This window comes from Heptranchias perlo, chromosome 3 (assembly GCF_035084215.1).
Source record: "Heptranchias perlo isolate sHepPer1 chromosome 3, sHepPer1.hap1, whole genome shotgun sequence".
Classification (NCBI taxonomy): Eukaryota; Metazoa; Chordata; class Chondrichthyes; order Hexanchiformes; family Hexanchidae; genus Heptranchias; species Heptranchias perlo.
The window spans coordinates 8,817,020-8,839,104 of NC_090327.1; the positions used below are offsets into that span (position 1 = coordinate 8,817,020).

Consider the following 22,085-nt stretch of genomic DNA (forward strand, 5'->3'; position numbering starts at 1 on the left):
GGATGAGGGTAACGCAGTGGATGTGGTATACATGGATTTCAGTAAGGCCTTCGATAAAGTCCCCCACAGGAGACTGGTCAAGAAGGTACGAGCCCATGGAATCCAGGGTGCCTTGGCACTTTGGATACAAAACTGGCTTAGTGGCAGAAGGCAGAGGGTGATGGTCGAAGGTTGTTTTTGTGACTGGAAGCCTGTGGCCAGTGGGGTACCACAGGGATCGGTGCTGGGTCCCTTGCTGTTTGTGGTCTACATTAATGACTTGGATATGAATGTAAAAGGTATGATCAGTAAGTTCGCTGATGATACAAAGATTGGTAGGATGGTAAATAGCGAGGAGGATAGCCTCAGTCTGCAGGACGATATAGATGGGTTGGTCAGATGGGCGGAACAGTGGCAAATGGAATTTAACCCGGAAAAGTGCGAGGTGATGCACTTTGGAGGGACTAACAAGGCAAGGGAATACACAATGAATGGGAGGACCCTAGGCAAGACAGAGGGTCAGAGGGATCTTGGTGTGCAAGTTCACAGATCCATGAAGGCGGCGGAACAGGTAGATAAGGTGGTAAAGAAGGCATATGGGATACTTGCCTTTATTAGCCGAGGCATAGAATATAAGAGCAAGGAGGTTATGATGGAGCTGTATAAAACACTGGTTAGGCCACAGCTGGAGTACTGTGTGCAGTTCTGGTCGCCACACTACAGGAAGGATGTGATCGCTTTGGAGAGGGTGCAGAGGAGATTCACCAGGATGTTACCAGGGCTGGAGCGCTTCAGCTATGAAGAGAGACTGGGAAGATTGGGTTTGTTTTCCTTGGAGCAGAGGAGGCTGAGGGGGGACATGATTGAGGTGTACAAAATTATGAGGGGCACAGATAGGATGGATACTAAGGAGCTTTTTCCCTTCGTTGAGGGTTCTATAACAAGGGGACATAGATTCAAGGTAAAAGGCGGGAGGTTTAGAGGGGATTTTAGAAAGAACTTTTTCACCCAGAGGGTGGTTGGAGTCTGGAACTCACTGTCTGAAAGGGTTGTGGAGGCAGGAACCCTCACAACATTCAAGAAGCATTTGGATGAGCACTTGAAATGCCATAGCATACAAGGCTACGGACCAAATGCTGGAATATGGGAGTAGAGTAGACAGGGCTGATGGCCGGCGCGGACACGATGGGCCGAAGGGCCTCTATCCATGCTGTATAACTCTATGACTCTATGGGCTCGAATTTAGCAGGCCTGCGGGTTCCCAGCGGGTGGTCCTCCGGGAGTGTGGTCAACACGCTCGGCGAAATTAGTGGGTTGCCCACGCGATCGTAGCAGGCAACACACTAATCGGAATCAATTACCTGCTCCTCCGGGGTCCACGGCGCTGGCCTGCGCGTCGGTCGGGCTGCGCATGCGCAGTACGATCTGTCAGCTGGAGGCTCTCTACTTAAAGGGGCAGTCCTCCACTGACAGATGCTGCAACCAATGGGACAAATTGCAGCATGGAGCAGCCCAGGGGGAAGGCTGCTCCCAGTTTAATGATGCCTCACCCCAGGTATCATCAGATGGGGTGAGGAGGAGGGGGAGGACACAGATCTTCCCCCCGGCGGGCGGGAGGAAGCGGCCTGCCTCTGCCACCAAGAAGGCCTGGCTCGAGGTGGCAGAGGGGGTCACCTGCGGCACCAACATATCGCCCACCTGCATACAGTGCAGGAGGCGCTGCAATGACCGCAGTAGGTCAGCCACAGTGAGAACACGAAGTCTTTCCCCTACACTCCGTCTGCCACAACACTGCCCCCACCCCACATCTCCTTCAGCACTGCCAACACTATTCTGTCACATCACCCTTCATACCCACTCAAACCCCATCCTCATCTTACCTCCACCTACTCACCTCGCCAGTACTCATCCTGCCACTAACACGCAACCCAATCCTCATACAATCTCATTGCTCCATCCCATACTCACCCTCCCGTGCATCTCCCTCACGGCCAGCCTCACTCAACCTGCCACCACCTGTGCTGCAGCCACAGGGCATGCATCACATATGTGCAGTAGGCAGCGTAAGGCAAACGTGTCGTCAGCATGAAGGGGGTGCACAAGGGTGTCTGAGGGTTTGTCATGGGTGTTACCTATATTGAATTTCAGAGCAACAAACAGCACACATTATATTGACACCACCACTGCCATGTCTCCGCGAATCCTGTCCATTGTGTCCAATAATGCCCGCTCCTGGGTATCACTATGAGGACCCACCACTGATGCCACCCATCGTGTTACTGCAGAGTAGGTGCAGGTGTATTTGCAGGGCTCGTCCGCGCAGACGACTGAGAGACATCGGCGGTGTAGCCGGCTGCACCCTGGAAGGATGCGGAGGAGAAGGTGTGGAGGGCAGTGGTGACTTTGCCAGCGACAGGTAAGCAGTTGGTGCTGGGGCCAGCCAGGAGCAGCTCGGCATGAAAGAGGCTGCAGATCTCCGCGACTATATGTCGAGCGAATCTGCGCCTCCCTGTGCACTGCTGCTCGGAGAGGTCCGGGGAGCTGCGCCTCAGTCTGTGGACCCTGTGGCGAGGGTAGTGCCCTCTGCGATGCGTCTCTCTCTGCGGTAGCCCTCCCTCCTGCTGTGCAGGTGGGCGTGCAACAACACCGTGTTGGAGGGATCCACGTCTCTGCGGCGGACGGCGTGGACTGCGAGGCTGCTGGTGCTGGTCATGCTCTTCGTCCTCCGAGGGTGTCCACACACCACCCATCTGGCTGGTGTTGGTCTGAGGGGTTGTGCAGGGTAGGTGTGTGGTTCCTCGGACTGGGGCTGCGGTTTCGTGTCGGTCTGTCCTCTGGCTTGGCGGGGGGTGGTGGAGGGCAGGGGTTGCCCTATGTGACGCGGTGGCCTCCTGCGTGGGTGAGGGCTCTCCCCCGTGGAGTGCACCTTGGCGCCTGCCACAGGCTGCTGGCTGCAACACGCCTGGTTGAGGAGGGACTGTTTCCCCCAGTGTGGGAAACTCACTGCCTTGAACCGAAAATCCCACACTTCCTCTTTTGACAGCTGCTTCAGCTCATTAACTGACCACAACGAGCAAGTTAAGTGCTCTCAAGTGGAACCCCGCTGGCTTTAATTGCCTGCGGGATTCCCACCAGCGGGGCTTGCGCGCGCAGCCCCGCACGTCAGCGCGGTACCCGGAAGTGGCCGGGATTTCGTCGCGATCCGGTCACGTGACCGGATATCGGGATTTTCGGGGCCACCCTGCTGGGAACCCGCCGGAAACACGATCCCAAAATCGAGCCCTATGACTCTATTTGAAGAGAGAGCTTGCAAATAAATTTAAAACAGAAATAGACAGTTTCCTAGAAGTAAAGGGAATTAGGGGTTACGGGGAGCGGGCAGGAAATTGGGCATGAATTTAGATTTGAGGTTAGGATCAGATCAGCCATGATCTTATTGAATGGCGGAGCAGGCTCGAGGGGCCGATTGGCCTACTCCTGCTCCTATTTCTTATGTTCTTATATAGCACCCTTCACAACCTCAGGCCATCCCAATGTACTTTACAGCCAATTGAGTACTTTTGAAATGTAGTTACTGTTGTTTTGCACACAGCTAGTTTCTACAAACAGCAACGAATGAGCAGTTAAGCTGTTTTTCGTAGTGTTGGTTGAGGATTGTTGGCCGGGACACCAGGAGAGCCCCCGCACTGCTCCCTATCTTCAATCTGTTCCACTTTAGATTGAATCTGGAGACTGACACCCTGAAAGGAAATTGACTCCCACATCGAATAAATCCTTCTGACTCTCATGTTGGGTCTTTTATGAGATTGTGGGCTGAAGTGAGATTGAGAGACTTTTGAGGGTAAAAGCACAGAAGATCTGAAATGACCGTTGGACAATAAGTTACTGAGTTTTTCCCCCTGTGTGAGGTATCTTGTTCTTCTTTTTGTAAACCTCCTGAACTAGCTTGAGCAACGTAAAGAAAGTTACGCATAAAATATTTTTTTGCTCAGTAATGATTAACAGCAACTTGGATTCATAGACCACCTTTCACATAGAAAAATGTCCCAAGGCCCCTCACAGAGGTGTAATCAGACAAAAACAAAATATGTTGGCTTCAATTCAGAAAAGAATGCTGCACATGTTTCTTAGCGATGGTTGAATCCCAGAAACACACCTATTTACTGTACCCAACAAATATGTAATTGCTCTCACAGGAGCTCATGGGTGCAATTTTAGTCTCCTTACCAGGTGGTTTGCACTCGCAAATGGGACAGCAGCATGTAAAGAAATCAGATGTCAGCTGCTCTCACCCCTCCCCGGTTAATGCTACATTTACAACTCCCCTGATTTTCAGCTGGGGGGAGGGGCAATCATTCTTGGTGACCAGAGCTCCCACCTGGAACAAGTGAATATATTCAAATCGGGGTCAAGCGATGTCATTACAATGCCAATGCTATTATCGAATCTTACTGCCCGACCACCACCACTTCCTGCCTGACTATCACCACATCGTAACTGACTATCACCACATCGTAACTGACTACCACCACTTCATGACTGATTACTACCACTTCCTGCCTGACTACCACCACTTCCTGTCTGACTACTACCACTTCCTGCCTGAGGCATAGAATATAAGAGCAGGGAGGTTTTGCTAGAACTGTGTAAAACACTAGTTAGGCCACAGCTTGAGTACTGCATGCAGTTCTGGTCACCACATGACAGGAAAGATGTGATTGCACTAGAGAGGATATTTATGAGGATGTTGCCTGGACTGGAGAATTTTAGCCATGAGGAAAGATTGGATAGGCTGGGGTTGTTCTCTTTGGAACAGAGGAGGCTGAGGGGTGATTTAATTGAGGTGTACAAAATTATGAGGGGCCTAGATAGAGTGGATAGGAAGGACCTATTTCCCTTAGCAGAGAGGTCAATAACCAGGGGGCATAAATTTAAAGTAATTGGTAGAGGGATTAGAGGGGAGCTCAGGAGAAATATTTTCACCCAGAGGGTGGTGGGGGTCTGGAACTCACTGCCTGAGAGGGTGGTAGAGGCAGAAACCCTCAACTCATTTAAAAAGTACCTGGATATGCACCTGATGTGCCATAACCTACAAGGCAACGGACCAAGTGCTGGAAAGTGGGATTAGGCTCATTTTCGGCCGGTGCAGACACGATGGACCGAATGGCCTCCTTCTGTGCCATAAATCTTCTATGACTACCACCACTTCCTGCCTGACTACTACCACTTCCTGCCCATCACCCATGCGTGGTAGAAGTTCTGCAGCAGCCATTTTAAATGAGTTTTAAAGGGATCCTTAGCTGCTCTCAGGTAAAGCTTTGTAGAACTGTCAGGGGCATTTTTCTTGCAGTAGGTTGTGTTTTTTTTTTAACCTTTTAGTCACTATTGTGGGCTCTGAAGTGTAAAGGGGCTTCTGGCATTGCATTTGTTTCTTCATGGACATTCTTCTAGGAATCCCATTCTGAGAGGAGGAGGAGGGAGCAAATAGAGCTGTGGTTAAGGGGGGAGCAAATAGAAGGCAGTGTGCTTGAAGGAATCGTTACCCTCCTAACCAAGTTTGTACGTCCACAACAACATACCTACAGTTCTCAGAGGAACATTGCTTTAAAAAGCTTTGATTCTCCAGGGAGGCAGTGACATTTGCATCAAATTCTTCAAGAAGACCTGGCACATTATTGCCAGATGCAGGCAAGGTCACTACAGCCTTAACCGTCTTTGATTCTGGCTCCTTCCAGGCTGCCAAAGGGGATAATAGCAACATCAGTCAATCTGCAGTCCATGCGTGTATTAAACAGGTGACTGATGCATTGCTTGCTAGACCAAAAACTTTCATCACGTTCCTCATGGTCAGCCAGAAGGAGCAGGATAGGGATCTGGGTTTGCACAGATTGCATGGTTTCCCCCAAATCAAGGGTGTCATTAACTGCACCCCACATCGCCTTGCAGGCTCTTTCACAACAAAATTGCAACCTGCATGAATTGCAAAGGGTTTCACTCTCAATGTTCAACTGACGTGCAATGATCTGCAACGCATCATTTATGTCTGTGTCCTGCTGGGAGACCAAAATCATCCCCCATCTTGCTAAATATTTCAATAGCTGTTTTCTGTATCGAACCCTTTGAACTGCTGTCCTTTGCCTTGAGCAGAAATGGTTGCCTATTTTGCAGTATTGATTTGAAGAACAGCACAAGATATTGTTACATTAGACGACAACACCACCGCAACCCATTTGGACAAAAACTCGAGGTAATATTATATTTTTGGCAGGAAGCAGCTGTTGTCTCAATAAATTAGTTTAAAAGTCAGTAGTCCTCACATAACAGCATAGTGTGTTGGAACAGAATCCTACTGCACATTACAACTACATTGTTTATTTTATATATTGTTGAATTAATGTCTGAGGTGCCAATGAAGCAAAATTTAATGTAAATTGAGAAAAAATTAAAAGAAAATGAAAAGGCGTGATTAAATGATAAAAGAAATGGAGCAAAAGAGAAAAAGAAACCAATGGAAAGACAAAAATATGAAATAAGTTTAAGACCCAAATCATAAAATAGATTTAGAGAAGAAGAAAATCAATCTGACACTTTGAAACCATTTTTTTTAATGCACCCCTTTGACCAACTTTTGGTCATGCCTTTCCTTCTAATATCTCTTGCTTTGGCTCAGTGTCCAATTTTGTTCCTTGAAGTGCGTTGGTAAATTTTTCTGCGCTAAAGGTACGATATAAAGGCAAGTTTTTTGTTGTAAATCAAGCAATTCAAAACTTTGTAAAATTTACTGGCATTACAACACTTCAAAAGGCGCTGTCCAAATGCAAGTTTTTTCTTTCTTCATTCATTGAAAATGTTACACGATTGGTAGGGAAGTGGATATTAAATACTGCAATAAAGTTATTAGAGTTTTGAGAGTAATGGATACTGGGCAGTCTACTTCTGCACTAAGGGAGCGAATGGGATAATCTTAAAAAATGTTGTAAAGTATCTCACGGGCAGCTTTTAGAGGGGCTCCAGAATTCAGTGGCTGGTTTGACAATCCTCCATACCTCAGCTATACAACCATTATCATTTATCAACATTGTTATAATTTTTTTTCAGAATGCATTTTAAAGTGGGTGAATAGCATTCAGTACTCAGAAACTGAAAGAAAAGCATTTTTGTTTTACAGTAGCAAATAATTAATCTTTCATTCTGTAAAAAGTGCAGCAAAAATAAAGGTTTACCTGTTTTGATTGACCAAAGTGTTACATCGAATTATAAAGAATGTTACAGCGCAGAAACAGGCCGTTCGGCCCAACTGGTCCATGCCGATGTTTATGCTCCACGTATGGCTGAAATTTCCAAAACAAATTGACTATATGGGATAGAATTTCCACAGGGGTTCCCTGATCCTCCGCTGTAACTTTGGCGCAAGATTGGCAGGAACCTCGGAGAAGGAGGAATAAAACCAACAAAAAGAAAGACGACACCTGTTCAGGTTATGAAACTGACAGGTCTGCTCTCGCTCAGCTGTTGCAATGTTCGGTGGATAACAGCAATTTTGTTGGTTCTGGATGCTGGACTTAGCTCTGTTACTAACCTAAAGAGTTCAATATTGGCCAGGGGAAAACTGGAAATATCTTCTCAGGTAGAAAGTGTTTCTGGGGAGTAGTTTAGATTAAAGGTACTTGTGTCAGAGAATTTTCCTTTTTTAAAAGATGTTAATTTATAGGAATAGATGGTCATTGCAGTGACCACAGACTTGGTTGAAGAATTCAAAAAAGCTTACAACAGATGGAATCCAGTTATCTCCTTACATTATACTTGAAAGGAAGACGCGGTCTACAGCAACATTTCCAAAGGGTGCTCATTTGAGAATGTATTCCAATAATGGATCGATGAGTCCCTGTGCGAGATTGGATCAGAATTGTATTGGTTATTAGACCTAGTGCTACGCTTAACTCTATTCAATCTCTTGTCTTGGAACTATTTAAATGCCACCGAAAGAAATGTTTAAAAAAAGGTAATCAAGCAATGATTCCCGTGGAATGGCACATAGCCTGCAGCCACTAGATGCATAAACGAACAAACTGATTAAGGCCACTCTGCGAATGAAGTGAAATAGTTGGATTACTGAGGATGTATATCTTCACTGCTGGAGATTGTATGTGAACTCCAACTCGGGAAAAAACTATCCAGTAAATAGTGGATACGTGGAATCCACAGATTATTGTGCATGACTTCAAAAAATGCTGCACATCAAACTCCAGGGATAGCACAGCGGATTATGTTCTGTGAGATGGAGGCAAACCTCAGCCAGAACAACTGCAAAGGTGACAACAACTATGATTACAGATACTATGCAGACATTAAGCATAACTTAGATGATGCCGATTTGCACACGCTGGTCGATGAATCTGAAGATGATTTGGAATTTAAAGGTTTCTAATTTTGTTTCCACTGTTACTACTTTTGTGACTTTTTACTGCTACCATTTTTTGCCAGTTTAATTCATGTTTGGCAGTTGCTTCATCCCCACATCTCTTGCAAATTATTTAAATTTTGGTATCTGTGTATGTAATGGCATATTTTTACTTTCATTGGTTTTTTAAAAATGTCTATTATACTTCAAGATTTTTGATTATGTGTGTTAGTGCTCTGAAAATGAATATCTAAACATTCAGTTGCTTTTTAAGTATGTTCAAAGTTCACTGTATTATCTATAAATAGCATGCTTCATTTAATGCTGAAAGCCTCATGTTGGGATATTTGTTTTCACTGGGAAAGCAGGCTGCACAAATTATTTGCCCCTTGCTCACACTCAAAAAAAACTTTTTGCTAAATTGGCTGATGTTTTAGTCATAGAAGCCTCCAAGTGAGATCAATGTACTTTGATTCCATTAAATTTTTAGCTCAGTCGATGGCATGGTAGCAAAATACACTGCAAGGTTTCTGAGCCATGCAGAATAGAATAAAGACTTGCAATTAAATGGCGCCTTTCATGACCTCAGGACGTCCCAAATTCGCTTTACAGCCAATGAAGTACTTTTAAAGTGTAGTCACTGTCATAATGTAGGGAAACGCGGCAGCCAATTTGTACACAATGAGGTCTCACAAATAGCAATAAGATAATGACCGTAACATCTGTTTTTGATATTGGGTGAGGGATAAATATTGGCCAGAAAACCAGGAAGAACTCCCCTTCTGTCCTTCGAATAGTGCCATGGGATCGTCTACATCCACCTGAGAGGGCAGACGGGGCCTCAGTTTAACATCTCATCCGAAACATAGCACCTCTGACAGTGAAGCACTCCTTCAGTACAGCACTGCAGTGTCAGCCTGGATTTTGTGCTCAAGTCTCTAGAGCGGGACCTGAACCCACAATATTCTGACTCAGAGGCCAGAGTGCTACCACTGAGCCAAGGCTGACACTTGTTGATCAAGAAGAATATTTGATCCTTGGTCTGTTCTCAAATAGCTAATCTTAGTCAGTGCAGCAGTGGGAGTAAAACAACTGTCCTCTATGTTGGAGAGGGAAAGAAATTGCCCATTTCTTCAGAAAGCCGTATCTGGGAGCCCTACTGGAAACATGCATGCTTGAACACTGGTTAAGAACAGGGTCTGACTTGGTTGTAATGGCCTTGCAGTTGAACAGCCTAGAAATACTTGCTGGCCCAGTTCGCACATGAAAAATAGGTACTAGGGCAAGTTCACAAGAACTGCGGTTGACTATGGAACTGTAGCCAGCATAAACCGTAGCCTTCAAGAAAAAAGGTGGGGTAAATTGAGAAAGTCAGCTGGAAAATTGGAAGTGGGAAATTAAACTAATTACAATCTTGGTTTCCATCTGTATCTTATACACTGCAAAGGCAGTGACCAACACCACCTGCATACTATATTCTAACTTGGTGCCTAAACTCAAGTTAGGTTCTGTGCAGTAGATGCATATCCATCTGGGTTCATTGAAACAGTCAATAAATTGATACATTTTCTGGCATGGATTTGAATTGTAGCCTCAAGATTCTGAGTTAAAGATTAGAATCTATTTGAAAAATTTCCAAATATAAACATCAATCACAAAACACCTCGACTGCTGTAGTTGTTGATTTGCTTTATTATGACGTATAGGAAAATACACATCATAAAATAAATTAGTATCCCATATTAAGGAAATTAACAAATCAAATTCAGAATCCTCCATATACTTTTTTTAATAAAGTCTGAAAATAAGCCATACCCAATGATTAAACTTTTAAATAATCCAACATTTAGATTCAAGGAAAAATTGACAGCACCACTGATAAATACATTTACTGATTAATGTCAGTAGGAATGGCTGATAACTGGTGACAATGGATTATGATTGTTTTTACGTGAGTGAGCTATGAAACTCTTGTATGGATAGCAGAATAAGTGAAATGCACCATTACCAGGTGGAGTTATCTCTATAAATCTGCACATGTTCTGTCTGGGGACCATAATATTTTCCCCACATGGACCTGCTGAAAATCTAAGCATCTGCATGCATTTGAGGTGCTGTCAAACACATATATTTGGTCTGGAAATCGACTGCCACTTTGCTTTGGACTGAAAACAGATGAGCAAAGAGTCAGCTGTTCTCAATCTGATGAAATCAGAACAGAAATTTATACGGCAGCAGAAGGTAAGTATGTGGACAGGAGTTATGTTGGTTGCAGGCACAACATTGTATCATCAAAATTACTTTGTGGAAGTCTTATTACTAGACATAAGACAAGGCAGCATGGTGCTGGAGAGGAGAGATCTATAACCAGACTTTTATTAGTGCGACATTACAGAAAGTGTTGATGTGAAAGGCTAGTATTAACTGCATCTCATAGTACTATGCTGAACGTCTGAGTGCTAATTGAGAGGTGCAAAGAGTATTCAGTTTTCACTGGTATGAATCATCATTCCAGTTAACTGTTAGACTGTCAGATGCTCACACAGAATAGACATGAATATTTAAAACTGTTCACAGAAAATATGTGAAATTGTTGGATTTTGACCTGGCATTGTGATGCATTGTTAAAGCAGATTATACAGTGATATATTGGAATCAGCTTTTTGATGAGTTAAAGCTGAAGCTTATTCTTTAATTATACACAAGGCAGGTGCCACATAGAATTTAACAGTGCAGGTCAACAGATAAATGTATTTTATTTGACCATATTTGCTTACTTAATATCCCGAATAACTGGTGCCTGAGTAAATGATAATTTCATTAAGTTCAATGTCACCCTATATAATGATCTGACTGACCAGACAACATGGAAAGACAATAATATAAGGGGTAATTCCATGATTCCAGTGGGGAGTCACGCCTACAGAGTGTGGATCGGAGATAGAGCTACATTGTAGCCTCTTCTCTCCAAACCACATTCCCTATGAGCTCACCTTAACTCCCTCCTGGAATTTCCCTCATAGTTCCAATGAATGCAAAAAAAAAATACCGTTGTGTTTTTGATCAAGTGAAGAGCTTCAGGGAGTTATTCTTTGTAATTCATTCTTTTGAATTTTGAGAACTACATTTTCAAAGCAATGCAAGAATTTAGTTTGTCAGCTACATTTTTAAAAAAATGATATATCTAAGCTGATCTCTTCTCAAATTAAAAATCAGGACAGTTCAACCTATAAAAATAATAGATAGCTTTAATACTTTGACGAGATAGATACGATACTTGTTTTATAAGGTGGGGGGGGGAGGTAAGAGTCTCTGCAATGTGGTGAAGCCATCAATAACATGCAGAGCACTTTACAATACACAGTATTGATCGATCAATCGTTTGTGGTTTGCTTCTTCCTAACTGTAAAGCCACTATGACAGTTGTTACAATTGAAAGCCTCACAAAACCATATGATCTTTGTTGTTGGTGTTTTTTATTGAAAAAGTAGCACATTTCCATCACTTTTTGAAAAAGAAACTAAACTCACATTCTTGAAAAATATAATGCAGAACACAACACTGCAGTACAAAAAACTCATATGGGCATGGCTCTGTTTAACTTTAATTCTGAATAAAATAGAAGCACTCCCATTTAAAATTATTTGTATGTGAATAGTACTTAAATGGTATTGAAGTCTTCAAAGTTTTATGTACACCATTTCATTTGAAATACACTATTTTTCAGATCTCTACGTTTAAGCAAGTGGTGAGACGATAGCATTGGAATACTAAACTACACTATCACCTCTTGTAGAACATGGTGTTATCTGATCAATATGAAAGCAGACAGTACTTTTTTCTGAACTGCACCTTCAATGGAGCTCTTTCTTATAGTTCTCATTGGATTTGTTATAGTGAGAGATTATTACTTTCTGAGTGGCCTGTCCTGGTGGGTATGTATCTAAGGGACCAGTGTGCAAATAGTTCTGTTCTCAGGCTGGGTCTAGTTTTGCCAAACTCAGTAATTGTTTAGTGCATGTCCTTTTTAGAGAGAAGGTAATTCTGAGCAGCATCACACTTTATCAGCTCATCCCAACTTGAAACAAAATACATTAATCAACTGAATTTATTTGCAAGGCACTGAAACTATTTCAATTTGGCAATTTATTGTGATTCTTGCAATCAAAAGTCTTTATTGAGCTTTCTAGATGGACAGAGATTTAAAAGTTTAAACTATAATCTTTTTGTATTACTAGAATAATAAATTTCAAATAAGACTGTATATACACTTATTCCACTTTTCTTTAAACACAAACAAAAGCATGCATCTTTGGCACAGTCGATTCAGTATTGTCTGTCCAGTTTCCAAAAAAACACTTGTCTGGTCCCTATCTATCAGGATGCAGAACATTGTTTGCGTCAGAGTTTTAATCTTCAGCTGAAAGCCTATTTGAATACTCAGTAGAAAGCTATGTGTCGTGGGATAAGAGTTAAGGATGGTAGTGGGAGCAGCATACAAAGTAAGCAAAGATAATTATGAGTTTTTAATAATTAGATTAGCTTAGAATTGAAGTATATTGTCCTGTCCTACCTCAGCGAAAAAAATCTGACTAATTGCTTATCATACTTGTCTTGATTGGATATGTCAACACATAAAGGTTCACTCGTAAGGGGAAGACCCTCTAAAGCTCCACACTTCGAGACTGATTAATTCTAACACAGTACAAAAGATGAATTATCTAATTTCTAAAACTATTCCCAAAATTAATCTCAGGACAAAGTTGACAATTGTAAATGAGTGTCAGTTCACTTTTGCCTTGCTCAGCTTGCAGTGTTATCTCAATTTGTCCTTTAGCAAAATTAGCACTTCAGGTTTGTACACATACTAATATTGTAAGGTCAAACAGTGGCTTCTGCATATGCCTAGCAGAGTACTGCTGCTGCAGCTGCCTTTTGGGTGCTCTAACTTGTTTCATTGAAGATATGATAAATCGAGTGCAGAGCCTTTTGCTAGGTGGAATAACAGGCAGCAGAATTGACCCTATGGTGTTAAGTGATCCGTCCATGCTCCCATCTAGTGAGAGTCCACTGAATAAATAACAGTGAGGTTTTAAAAAATAAATGAACAATAACTTTAAATGAAAAAAAATTATTGCAACAGTTATAACTGAGCTTATTTGAATATCACCCAAATTGTCAAATGGTACAGGAATGAGACTCACTGTTTAGAGGGATTGAGTAGAATGGGCCTATACTCTCTGGAGTTTAGAAGAATGAGAGGTGATCTCATTGAAACATATAAGATTCTGAGGGGACTTGACAGGGTAGATGCTGAGAGGTGGTTTCCGCTGGCTGGAGAGTCTAGAACTAGGGGGCACATTCTCAGGATGAGGGGTCGGCCATTTAAGACTAAGATGAGGAGGAATTTCTTTACTCAGAGGGTTGTGAATCTTTGGAATTCTCTACTCCAGAGGGCCGTGGATGCTCAGTCGTTGAGTATATTCAAGGCTGTGGTAGATAGATTTTTGAACTCTAGGGGAATCAAGGGATATGGGGATCGGGTGGAAAAGTGGAGTTGAGGTCAAAGATCAGCCATGATCTTATTGAATGGCGGAGCAGGCTCGAGGGGCCATATGGCCTACTCCTGCTCCTATTTCTTATGTTCTTATGGGTTCAATCAAGTCTTAACTTTATATATGGAAGTTTATGCTTAAAGGAAACCTCTCAGAGCCCTGCTTACAAATGTCATCACAAATCTTTAGGGCATCAATATTTAGGAAAATGACTTGTGAAGTGTTAGACGTGTACAGTGAGAAAAATCAGAAAAGTTTAGTTGAAACAGCATAAATTTCTTATGTTTCTATAGGGGTCTGATCACAGGATGCTCCTCTTTAGGACAACAAAGTCAATCCAGTCAGTGCACCTGGTTACAGTCTGCAGCTATCGTGACAAGGCTCACTTTGTTATAAATGTGAGACTAATAAGTTAAGAAATAAACTTTTACTAAGACACTGATTTCTTCAAGTACTCTTGTGCGCCAATAAAATCAGTATTCACATAAAAATAAATAAACTACAATCTTTGCCATGTTTGTGTGTTCTGGGAATTTGGTCCCTGTACACTTTCAAGATGGGTAATGAAGCATTCTGTTTCATCTTGTATGAATCAGTGGCAGTGGTTAATGTATTATCAATTTCTGTGAATTAGTGTTAAAATGTAAGCGGGTCAAAGTCCACTTTTATCAATAAGTCTGCCCAAATACATTGCATCAGGTGTGTACATCATAACTGAACATGTAAGAGATCGAGCAGGACCAGCAGAATTAAAATCTTCGATTGAGCTACAGTGGACACAATTATATGTATTCATATCAGTGCTGTTGCCAAAAGCAGCCCTGACTCACTGTTCTAATATAAACGAAGTTGTGATAGTATTTTCAGTGACACAAAGTGTTATCTCCAAAATATGGCTTCTCTCTGTGCCACCAGAGCTAAAGCATTGCTGACATCAAGCAAATAGTTGCCACCAGTGTCACGAGATGCAGCATGCCAACACATCTTCTTAACATGGGCAGTCTCGAGTGTTCAACCTATGTGTACAGGCCAGGAATGTGATTTTTATTATGCTGGCTTGTGCATACCTATCCCAACATAGGGCATGTCCAGAGCCAGAAACTTTAAAGTCAAAAGCAAAATACTGCGGATGCTGGAAATCTAAACAGGAAATGATTTTAAAGTCATATTGTGACTTTTGAACAAATGTGCATGTGTACTTCTGCACTGAAGATACTTCAGGGCTGCCATCGGTGGTCTGAAATTTGAGGGCAGATTACAAATTGCCAGTAGCCTCAGCACATTGTGGAAATACTTGCGACAGAAAAACACAATATTAGAGGTATACAGGTTAATTGACAGAAGTCCAGTTTTTAGATTTCAAGGATTACGATAGTGCCAAATTGACACTCACTCGACGAGTCAGTGGCGGATTTAAGAAGTTGATTTGGGGAGTCGGAGAATACTACTTTGTCTACTTATTCAGGTTCAGTTTTAATCTTCAGGGACTTTAACAGCGTTTCTTGTCACCCCAACATCCGTAATCAGCTTTACGATGCATCTGGTACTTTGTGCTGGTCATAAATATTGTGGCATTGCCATCTTTTGTTGTAGTTGAGGCTGCTAATTTAATTGCCTAACTCAATGATATGTCATGTTTCAAAATGAGTTACAATATTGTAATATGGTTCTAAGCTGCAGAGATGGAAAAAAAAAACAAGTAGTGCTGAAAAAATGGACATTGTTATTAAACTGTTTGCTTCAATGCCTATAGGATAAACTGCAAATCATAATTAACATTATTCTACCAGTGTTTAAGTATTTTTGGTTCTTTAAGTGTTTTGACAGTACATATTATAGATATATAACAGGCCATGCTACCCAGGATAGCTTGGGAAGGTTCTGTTGGATGTGGGTAGTACCCGATGAATTCAGCTAGAAGTTCTGCTGTCTGCGTTTCTTGGCATCCATGGCATCCAGAATGGGCTGTCGTTTAGCCTGGTATCTTTGGCGCAGATCCTCAATTTCTCGTTCCATCATTGGATCCAGTGCACTCAACCTCATTTGAAGCTCTTCAAAGCTCAGGTTTTTCAACTACAAAACAAAAAATAAAAGCAAAATGAGATTTAAACAATGATGAAGTTATTCCTGTAAAGAGTAACATAACAACAGTAACAACAACTTGCATTTATATAGTTCCTTTAACGTAGTAAAACGTCCCAAGGCGCTTCACAGGAGCGATTATCAAACAAAATTTGACATCGAGCCACACAAGGAGATATAAGGACAGATGACCAAAAGCTTGATCAAAGAGGTAGGTTTTAAGAACCATCTTAAAGGAGGTGAGAGAAGTAGAGACGTGAAAAGGTTCAGGGAGAGAATTCCAGAGCTTAGGGCCGAGGCAGCTGAAGGCACAGCCGCCAATGGTGGAGCGATTAAAATCAGGGATGCGCAAGAGGCCAGAATTGGAGCAGCGCCGAGATCTCAGAGGATCGTAGGGCTGGAGGAAGTTACAGAGGTATTAAGGGATATGGGCCAAAGGCAGGTGTATGGAGTTAGATCACAGATCAGCCATGATCTTATCAAATGGTGGAGCAGGCACAAGGGGCTGAATGGCCTACTCCTGTTCCTATGTTCCTATGTTGTGTCAGGAGGCTAGGACAGTTCAGCCATTTTCTTCTCCATGGTGGTGCTCATGGTAAATCTCAGTTAACTGATCAAGAGGCATGTTTGAGCAATCAAGGAAGGGAACCATCCAAGAACACATTTTCCCCCTTAACCTCCTTCAGATAACTCTGTAGAGATGAATTGAATAACACAGCGTACAATTTTGAGGATGTCCAAGGAACCTGGATGGGATTTAATCTCAGAGTTGATTAGGTGTTATCAGTGCCACTTTTGAGCCAGCTACTAATAGGTGTATATTGAGTGGTACAGAGTACCTCACCCACAGATCTCCTTCTATCCCCAACATACAGGTAATAGCCTAGTCTATTGTTCATCATCTCCCTCTAGTGGCATGCTCATGACCTGACGAATCCAGGTGCAAATTTGCATCCTGCCAGTCCATGGTAGTGTGTTGAGATCACCAATGGGCTGTGCCACTACACTGCCCAATGTCTGGTCTTTCAGTTGAGAATCAAATGCTTTAAGAAAAGAATATCCATACAATATTTGAGATAAAAAGTCTTCAAAGGGTTATGAATTTAAAGATGTTTTAAATTACTAACCAAAAGAAAATTTAGGAACAGTATAGATCTTTGTTGAAAGAGAGTTGCTTGTGTGTTTACAAAGTATATTCAGCTACCATGAGCTGGGTGGGCTTCCAGTGCTCGCATGATTTTCTGTCCATTAAAATTGTCCCCTAGATCTTAGGGAACTGAATGATTTTACAGGAATGATTCAACTAAAATACTGAATACGTATCTCAAGCTCTGCATACAATGGTTCTAGTTTTCATAAGGTGTTTGCCGCCAATAGTTGGCAAGTGGTGCAGCACCAGACACAATGAGGCAGATAATGTGGTCCCTGTGCAGAGCCATCAGGACCCGCTGCTCTTGAGATGCTATGTGTGCCCACTTTCACATCAGCTGACCTTGCACTGTAGCGCTGGGCTCACTTAAATATGTTTGTGATAGGAACAGCAGTAGGCCATTCAACCCCTCAAGCCCATTCCGTCATTCAATTAGATCATGGCTGATAGGTATCTTAATTCCATCTACCCGGCGTGATTCTGTAACCCTTAATACTGACTCTCTGGGAGCACTACAAAGGTCAGGAGTTGGAACGTCAGGCGCCAGCAGTCAGTGAAGGACTGCTGGCTGCTTGTAAAACACCACCGTTATTTTTTGTTGGTAAAAATACCGTTGGGGTACAAAGAATTGGCTGAAGGCCAAGCAAGCGGACGAGAAACACTGATGGTCCTATCTTAAGCAGGGGATAAACAAAAAATTAAAAAGTAGCATTGAGCACCCGGAGCTCTGCTCAAGTACTCCATTATGGGTTTTTGGCCTCATTTCAATAAAACTTGTGCCCTTAATCATCCTTGTGTACAGTTGATGCACAGGCTGCTAGTGTGCTAGGGGCTTCCCTAGTAGTGCACTGATCGCATTGGTTGCAAAGCAGAATACTGTCCAAAGTGTTGTGCTCCCTGCCATTGTATTATTGGCTCCAATATCACTGAATGGTGGGGCACAGTTTCATTCCTCCATCATGTTTAGTTCCTGATCTCAACCATTGTGCAGTGTTGAGACACTGAGTGCAAGACAGGCACCTGCTCGCAAGGAAAGGGGAAACCAGAGGGAGAACTGTCACCAATGTGCTCTCATGTGTTTTCTGGCAGCTTGCTCAAATCCTTCTCTTTAAAAAAAGGTTTCTGTTGTGTTGCATGTGCATTTATTTTACTTTATGCTTGCCATGGATTATATTTTGTACTAATTGTTAATTTAATTGCATTGCACCAAGGTTCTCACAGCTTTATCCAAAAGTGGGTGGATGGGTTGAAATATATTTCTGGGAAACGAGCCTGATGCTTTGACCCCAACTGTGAGCTGCATTTAATTGTGAAAGACACTTTTTAAAAAAAAATTAATTCTATCTTGTTCGGATTTCAAATCAAGAGTTGGCACAATTATTGCCCCATATCTCTGTTCTATAATGGATTTCTGCTTTGCCAGGCAATAAACAAGCAGCGACCAGCAGGAACACTCCATGAGTACCATATTTCATGTATGAACTTTGCAGCTAAGTTGAATGCCATTACAGAGAAACCCAAGAACTTCGAGACACTTTTGCTGTTTTGTAACAGGGCATATAAATTTAAGTAAAGTTTATAATCTAGTGGAATCTGCTGTGTTTGTCATTGCTTCTACAAATGTTACTTCTTAATAAACCCGATTTGTAGTTTGTAGCTTGAAATATATGATCTGTCAGACTATTATCCTTCCATCTATCAAAGAGAGCCAGAGAATACAGGCTGCCTTATACTATATTATGGGAGCTTTGCAGCAGGATAAGGATTTCTTTTTTACATCAGGCACAGGACCTTATGCTCAAAATAATTTGGGTGGTAATGTTTCAGTTCATAGAAAGCATGGGCTTGCTTGTGGGTGTGGTCCTTTGCACCGAGCAGGAGACAAGGTCCTCAGAGAGTGCCCATATTACTACAATCAGCTGTCTATATTTTTCCCTAGACCTTTCAATCTTGTGTCTAACCCGATATTTTTTTCTAGTATTACTATTTTATAGAGATAATCTGCATAGTTAGGGTCTCACTTGATGGGAGTGCAGGGTAAATTAATAACTACAAAATCAGGAGTGCTGATCAGGATTGACCTCTGCACCCGATTGTCTGATCTGTATTCCCATCAAGTGAGACTCTGCACCAGATGCCTCACATCGCACAATCTACCCAAACTATTTTTCCTAAAGGTTTGTTCCATTTATCAACTTTTCTTTAAATAAAGTATTCTTCTGCATGAGGCTTGTTAATTTTGCGCTTTTGTCCTCGAGTTCTTTGCTATAGCCTATTCACATTACCCATTCCTCTCAGTATTTTAAAGTTCTGGATCATGTCGACTCTCAATCTCTTCTCCAGTGAAAGCAAGTTGTGTTCCTTGAGCTTCTCTTCATAACTGGAGAGCCTTAAGCCCTGAAATCATTCTTGTCACTCTTCTTTGAATCCTACTGACCATAGCAATGTTCTTTTGATGATAAACTGTTCAAGCTGCACACAGTATTTCAAATGCTGCCTCAGCAGTGAGCTAAACATGGTTCTTCATTATGTACACATGCATCATCTTTTTAATACCTTAACTCACATTAAATCCACTTGTCATTCCTTAGCCAATATGCTCAATAGTGCTGATTCATTCAAATGCAGTTCCTCTTCTGTATACTTGTCACCTGACCACGCAGCTTGGTGTCATCAGCTAACTTCTTATTAATAGGAGTACCCTCCTCAATATCAGTCAAATAGTTTGAGTAGCAGACCCAGAACAGAGCCCATTTATCTACCAGCATAAATGATAGACTGCCTTTTGCTCTGATAATTAATTGGAGAATCAATAATTTAATCATATCCAGCACTAAAAATTCCAGCCAAGGCTTCCCTCTTCTGTTAAGGGGTTTCTAAATGGGATTAGCTGTTATGGATACAGAAGTCTCCCAAGAACCATCCCTTCAGTATTTCCTTTCCTTCAAAACATCTGAGCACAGTGTTCTGCCACATAAGAAAGGCATCACGGCTACTGATATGCATAGTGATGCTTCTGTGGTCAGATAGCACCTGCACATTAACTAACTGCAAACTCTTGCTCTTCATGTAGGCTATGGGTTGACAGGAGGAAGCCTGATGCCCACGTGGGTACCATCTGAGATGCTTTGCCCTTGAGGAAACACTGTCACCTTTTGAAAGCTCTGTACCCTGTCCTGCTGATGCCTCCCTTTCACGGGGAAAGAATGAGCATACCGTTTATCACTCGTTTTATACATGATATGTGCACTGCAAACTGTCTGATGTGACAGATAGCCTCTGGATGGCATGGAAGGATCTGATAGCATACTATAGAACATTTCTTAAGCTACATGTGTGAAAAAAAACACTTTTTTGTGCACAAATCTGGTTAACAATTGTGTTCTATAGGAAGAGTTTTTCTTGTTCCAGATGTTGTCTGTCGGTCATCCTGCAACAGATGGTACAACTCTGTGACAGCCTGCCCTGAGGCAGCAAATACAGATTTCTTCTAATATACCCAGGTATGTGTACAGGGGTCCATTTGATGGCCCCTGATGACCTCATCTCCCTCATTTAAATCAACAACAACTTGCATTTATATAGCGCCATTTTAATGTAGTAAAATGGTCCAAGGCGCTTCATGTAAATCGTGCAACGCATTCAATATCCCCAAAGAAAACACCATCCTCACCATTTTCCATGGTGCGATTTAAATGGCAACAGCAACCAAGAATAATGAGGGAAAGTATTGGCAGAAAAAAAAGCTCAAAAATTATAGATTGCTCAGCAAACCTAACTAGTGCATAGAGAAAATTGCAGCAAAAATATACTAAAAACACAGAAAAACAAGATTGTACCAACAACTGAATTGGGTGTAATTGATAAACTAATCAAACTTGGTGAGGATAAAACCCTTGATCTGAATGGATTGCATCTGCGCATATTAAAAGCTGTTAGGAAAGAGATAGCAGAGGCACTATTACATATATATAAAAATTCATTAGAAAAGGGAATAGTGCCAGAGGACTGGTGAACAGTTAGTTTACCGTTATCTAGAAACCGAAAATATAATGAAGAAGTGATGTATTTTGGTAGGAAGAATGAGGAGAGGCACTATAAACGAAATGGTACAAATTTAAAGGGGATGCAGGAACAGAGAGACCTGAGGGCGTACGTACACAAATCTTTGAAGGTGGTGGGACAAGTTGAGAAGGCTGTTAAAAAAGCATAAGGGATCCTTGGCTTTATAAACAGATGTACGGAGTCGTACAACACAGGTTATAGTCCTTTTATGGTGCTTTTATGGAACCCTGCGCTCACCTGACGAAGGAGCAAAGCTCCGAAAGCTTGTGATTTCAAATAAAGCTGTTGGACTATAACTTGGTGTTGTACGACTCCGTACATTTGTCCACCCCAGTCCATCACCGGCATCTCCACATCATTTATAAACAGAGGCATAGGAGTAAATTTTAACCTCCAAGAAAAGGTGGGTTGGGGGCGGGTGGCGAGTAAAAATACTCCGTTTTCAGAGCGGGATGGCATCCTGGCTCCAACACACCTGCTTCTGGGTTTAACCCAGGCAGGTTTGTCTGCATGTGGAGAGCAGACAGCAGGAAGTCCCGCTCCCATTTAAAGCCAGCGGGCCAATACTTAAAAGAGCGTTGTACCTCATTGAGATACTTGAGGTACTTAATATTTTGTGTTTTGGAATAATAAAAGGGAATTGGATAAATACTTGACGGGGAAAAATTTGAGGGACTATGGGGAAAAGGCAGAGGAATGGGACTAATTGGAAAGCTTTTTCAAAGAGCCGGCACAGGCACGATGGTCCAAATGGCCTCCTTCTGTGCTATATCATTCTATGATTCTATGAATAGCATGGATTTCAAAAGGGAAGGTCATGCTTGACCAATCTTATTGAATTCTTTGAAGTAGT

The 22,085-nt window shown here is 42.2% G+C and overlaps 1 protein-coding gene across 1 annotated transcript in view; it reads right to left on the reverse strand.

The window, feature by feature from the left end:
• Window positions 1-10,099: 10,099 nt before the first annotated feature.
• The window catches only part of stk3 (serine/threonine kinase 3 (STE20 homolog, yeast)), a 459,951-nt gene continuing 447,965 nt past the window's right edge, over window positions 10,100-22,085 (reverse strand). The window contains exon 11 of the mRNA XM_067978103.1: window positions 10,100-16,008. Coding sequence (XP_067834204.1) covers window positions 15,850-16,008 — 159 coding nt within the window. The 3' untranslated portion in view covers window positions 10,100-15,849. The remainder of the gene's footprint in view (window positions 16,009-22,085) is intronic.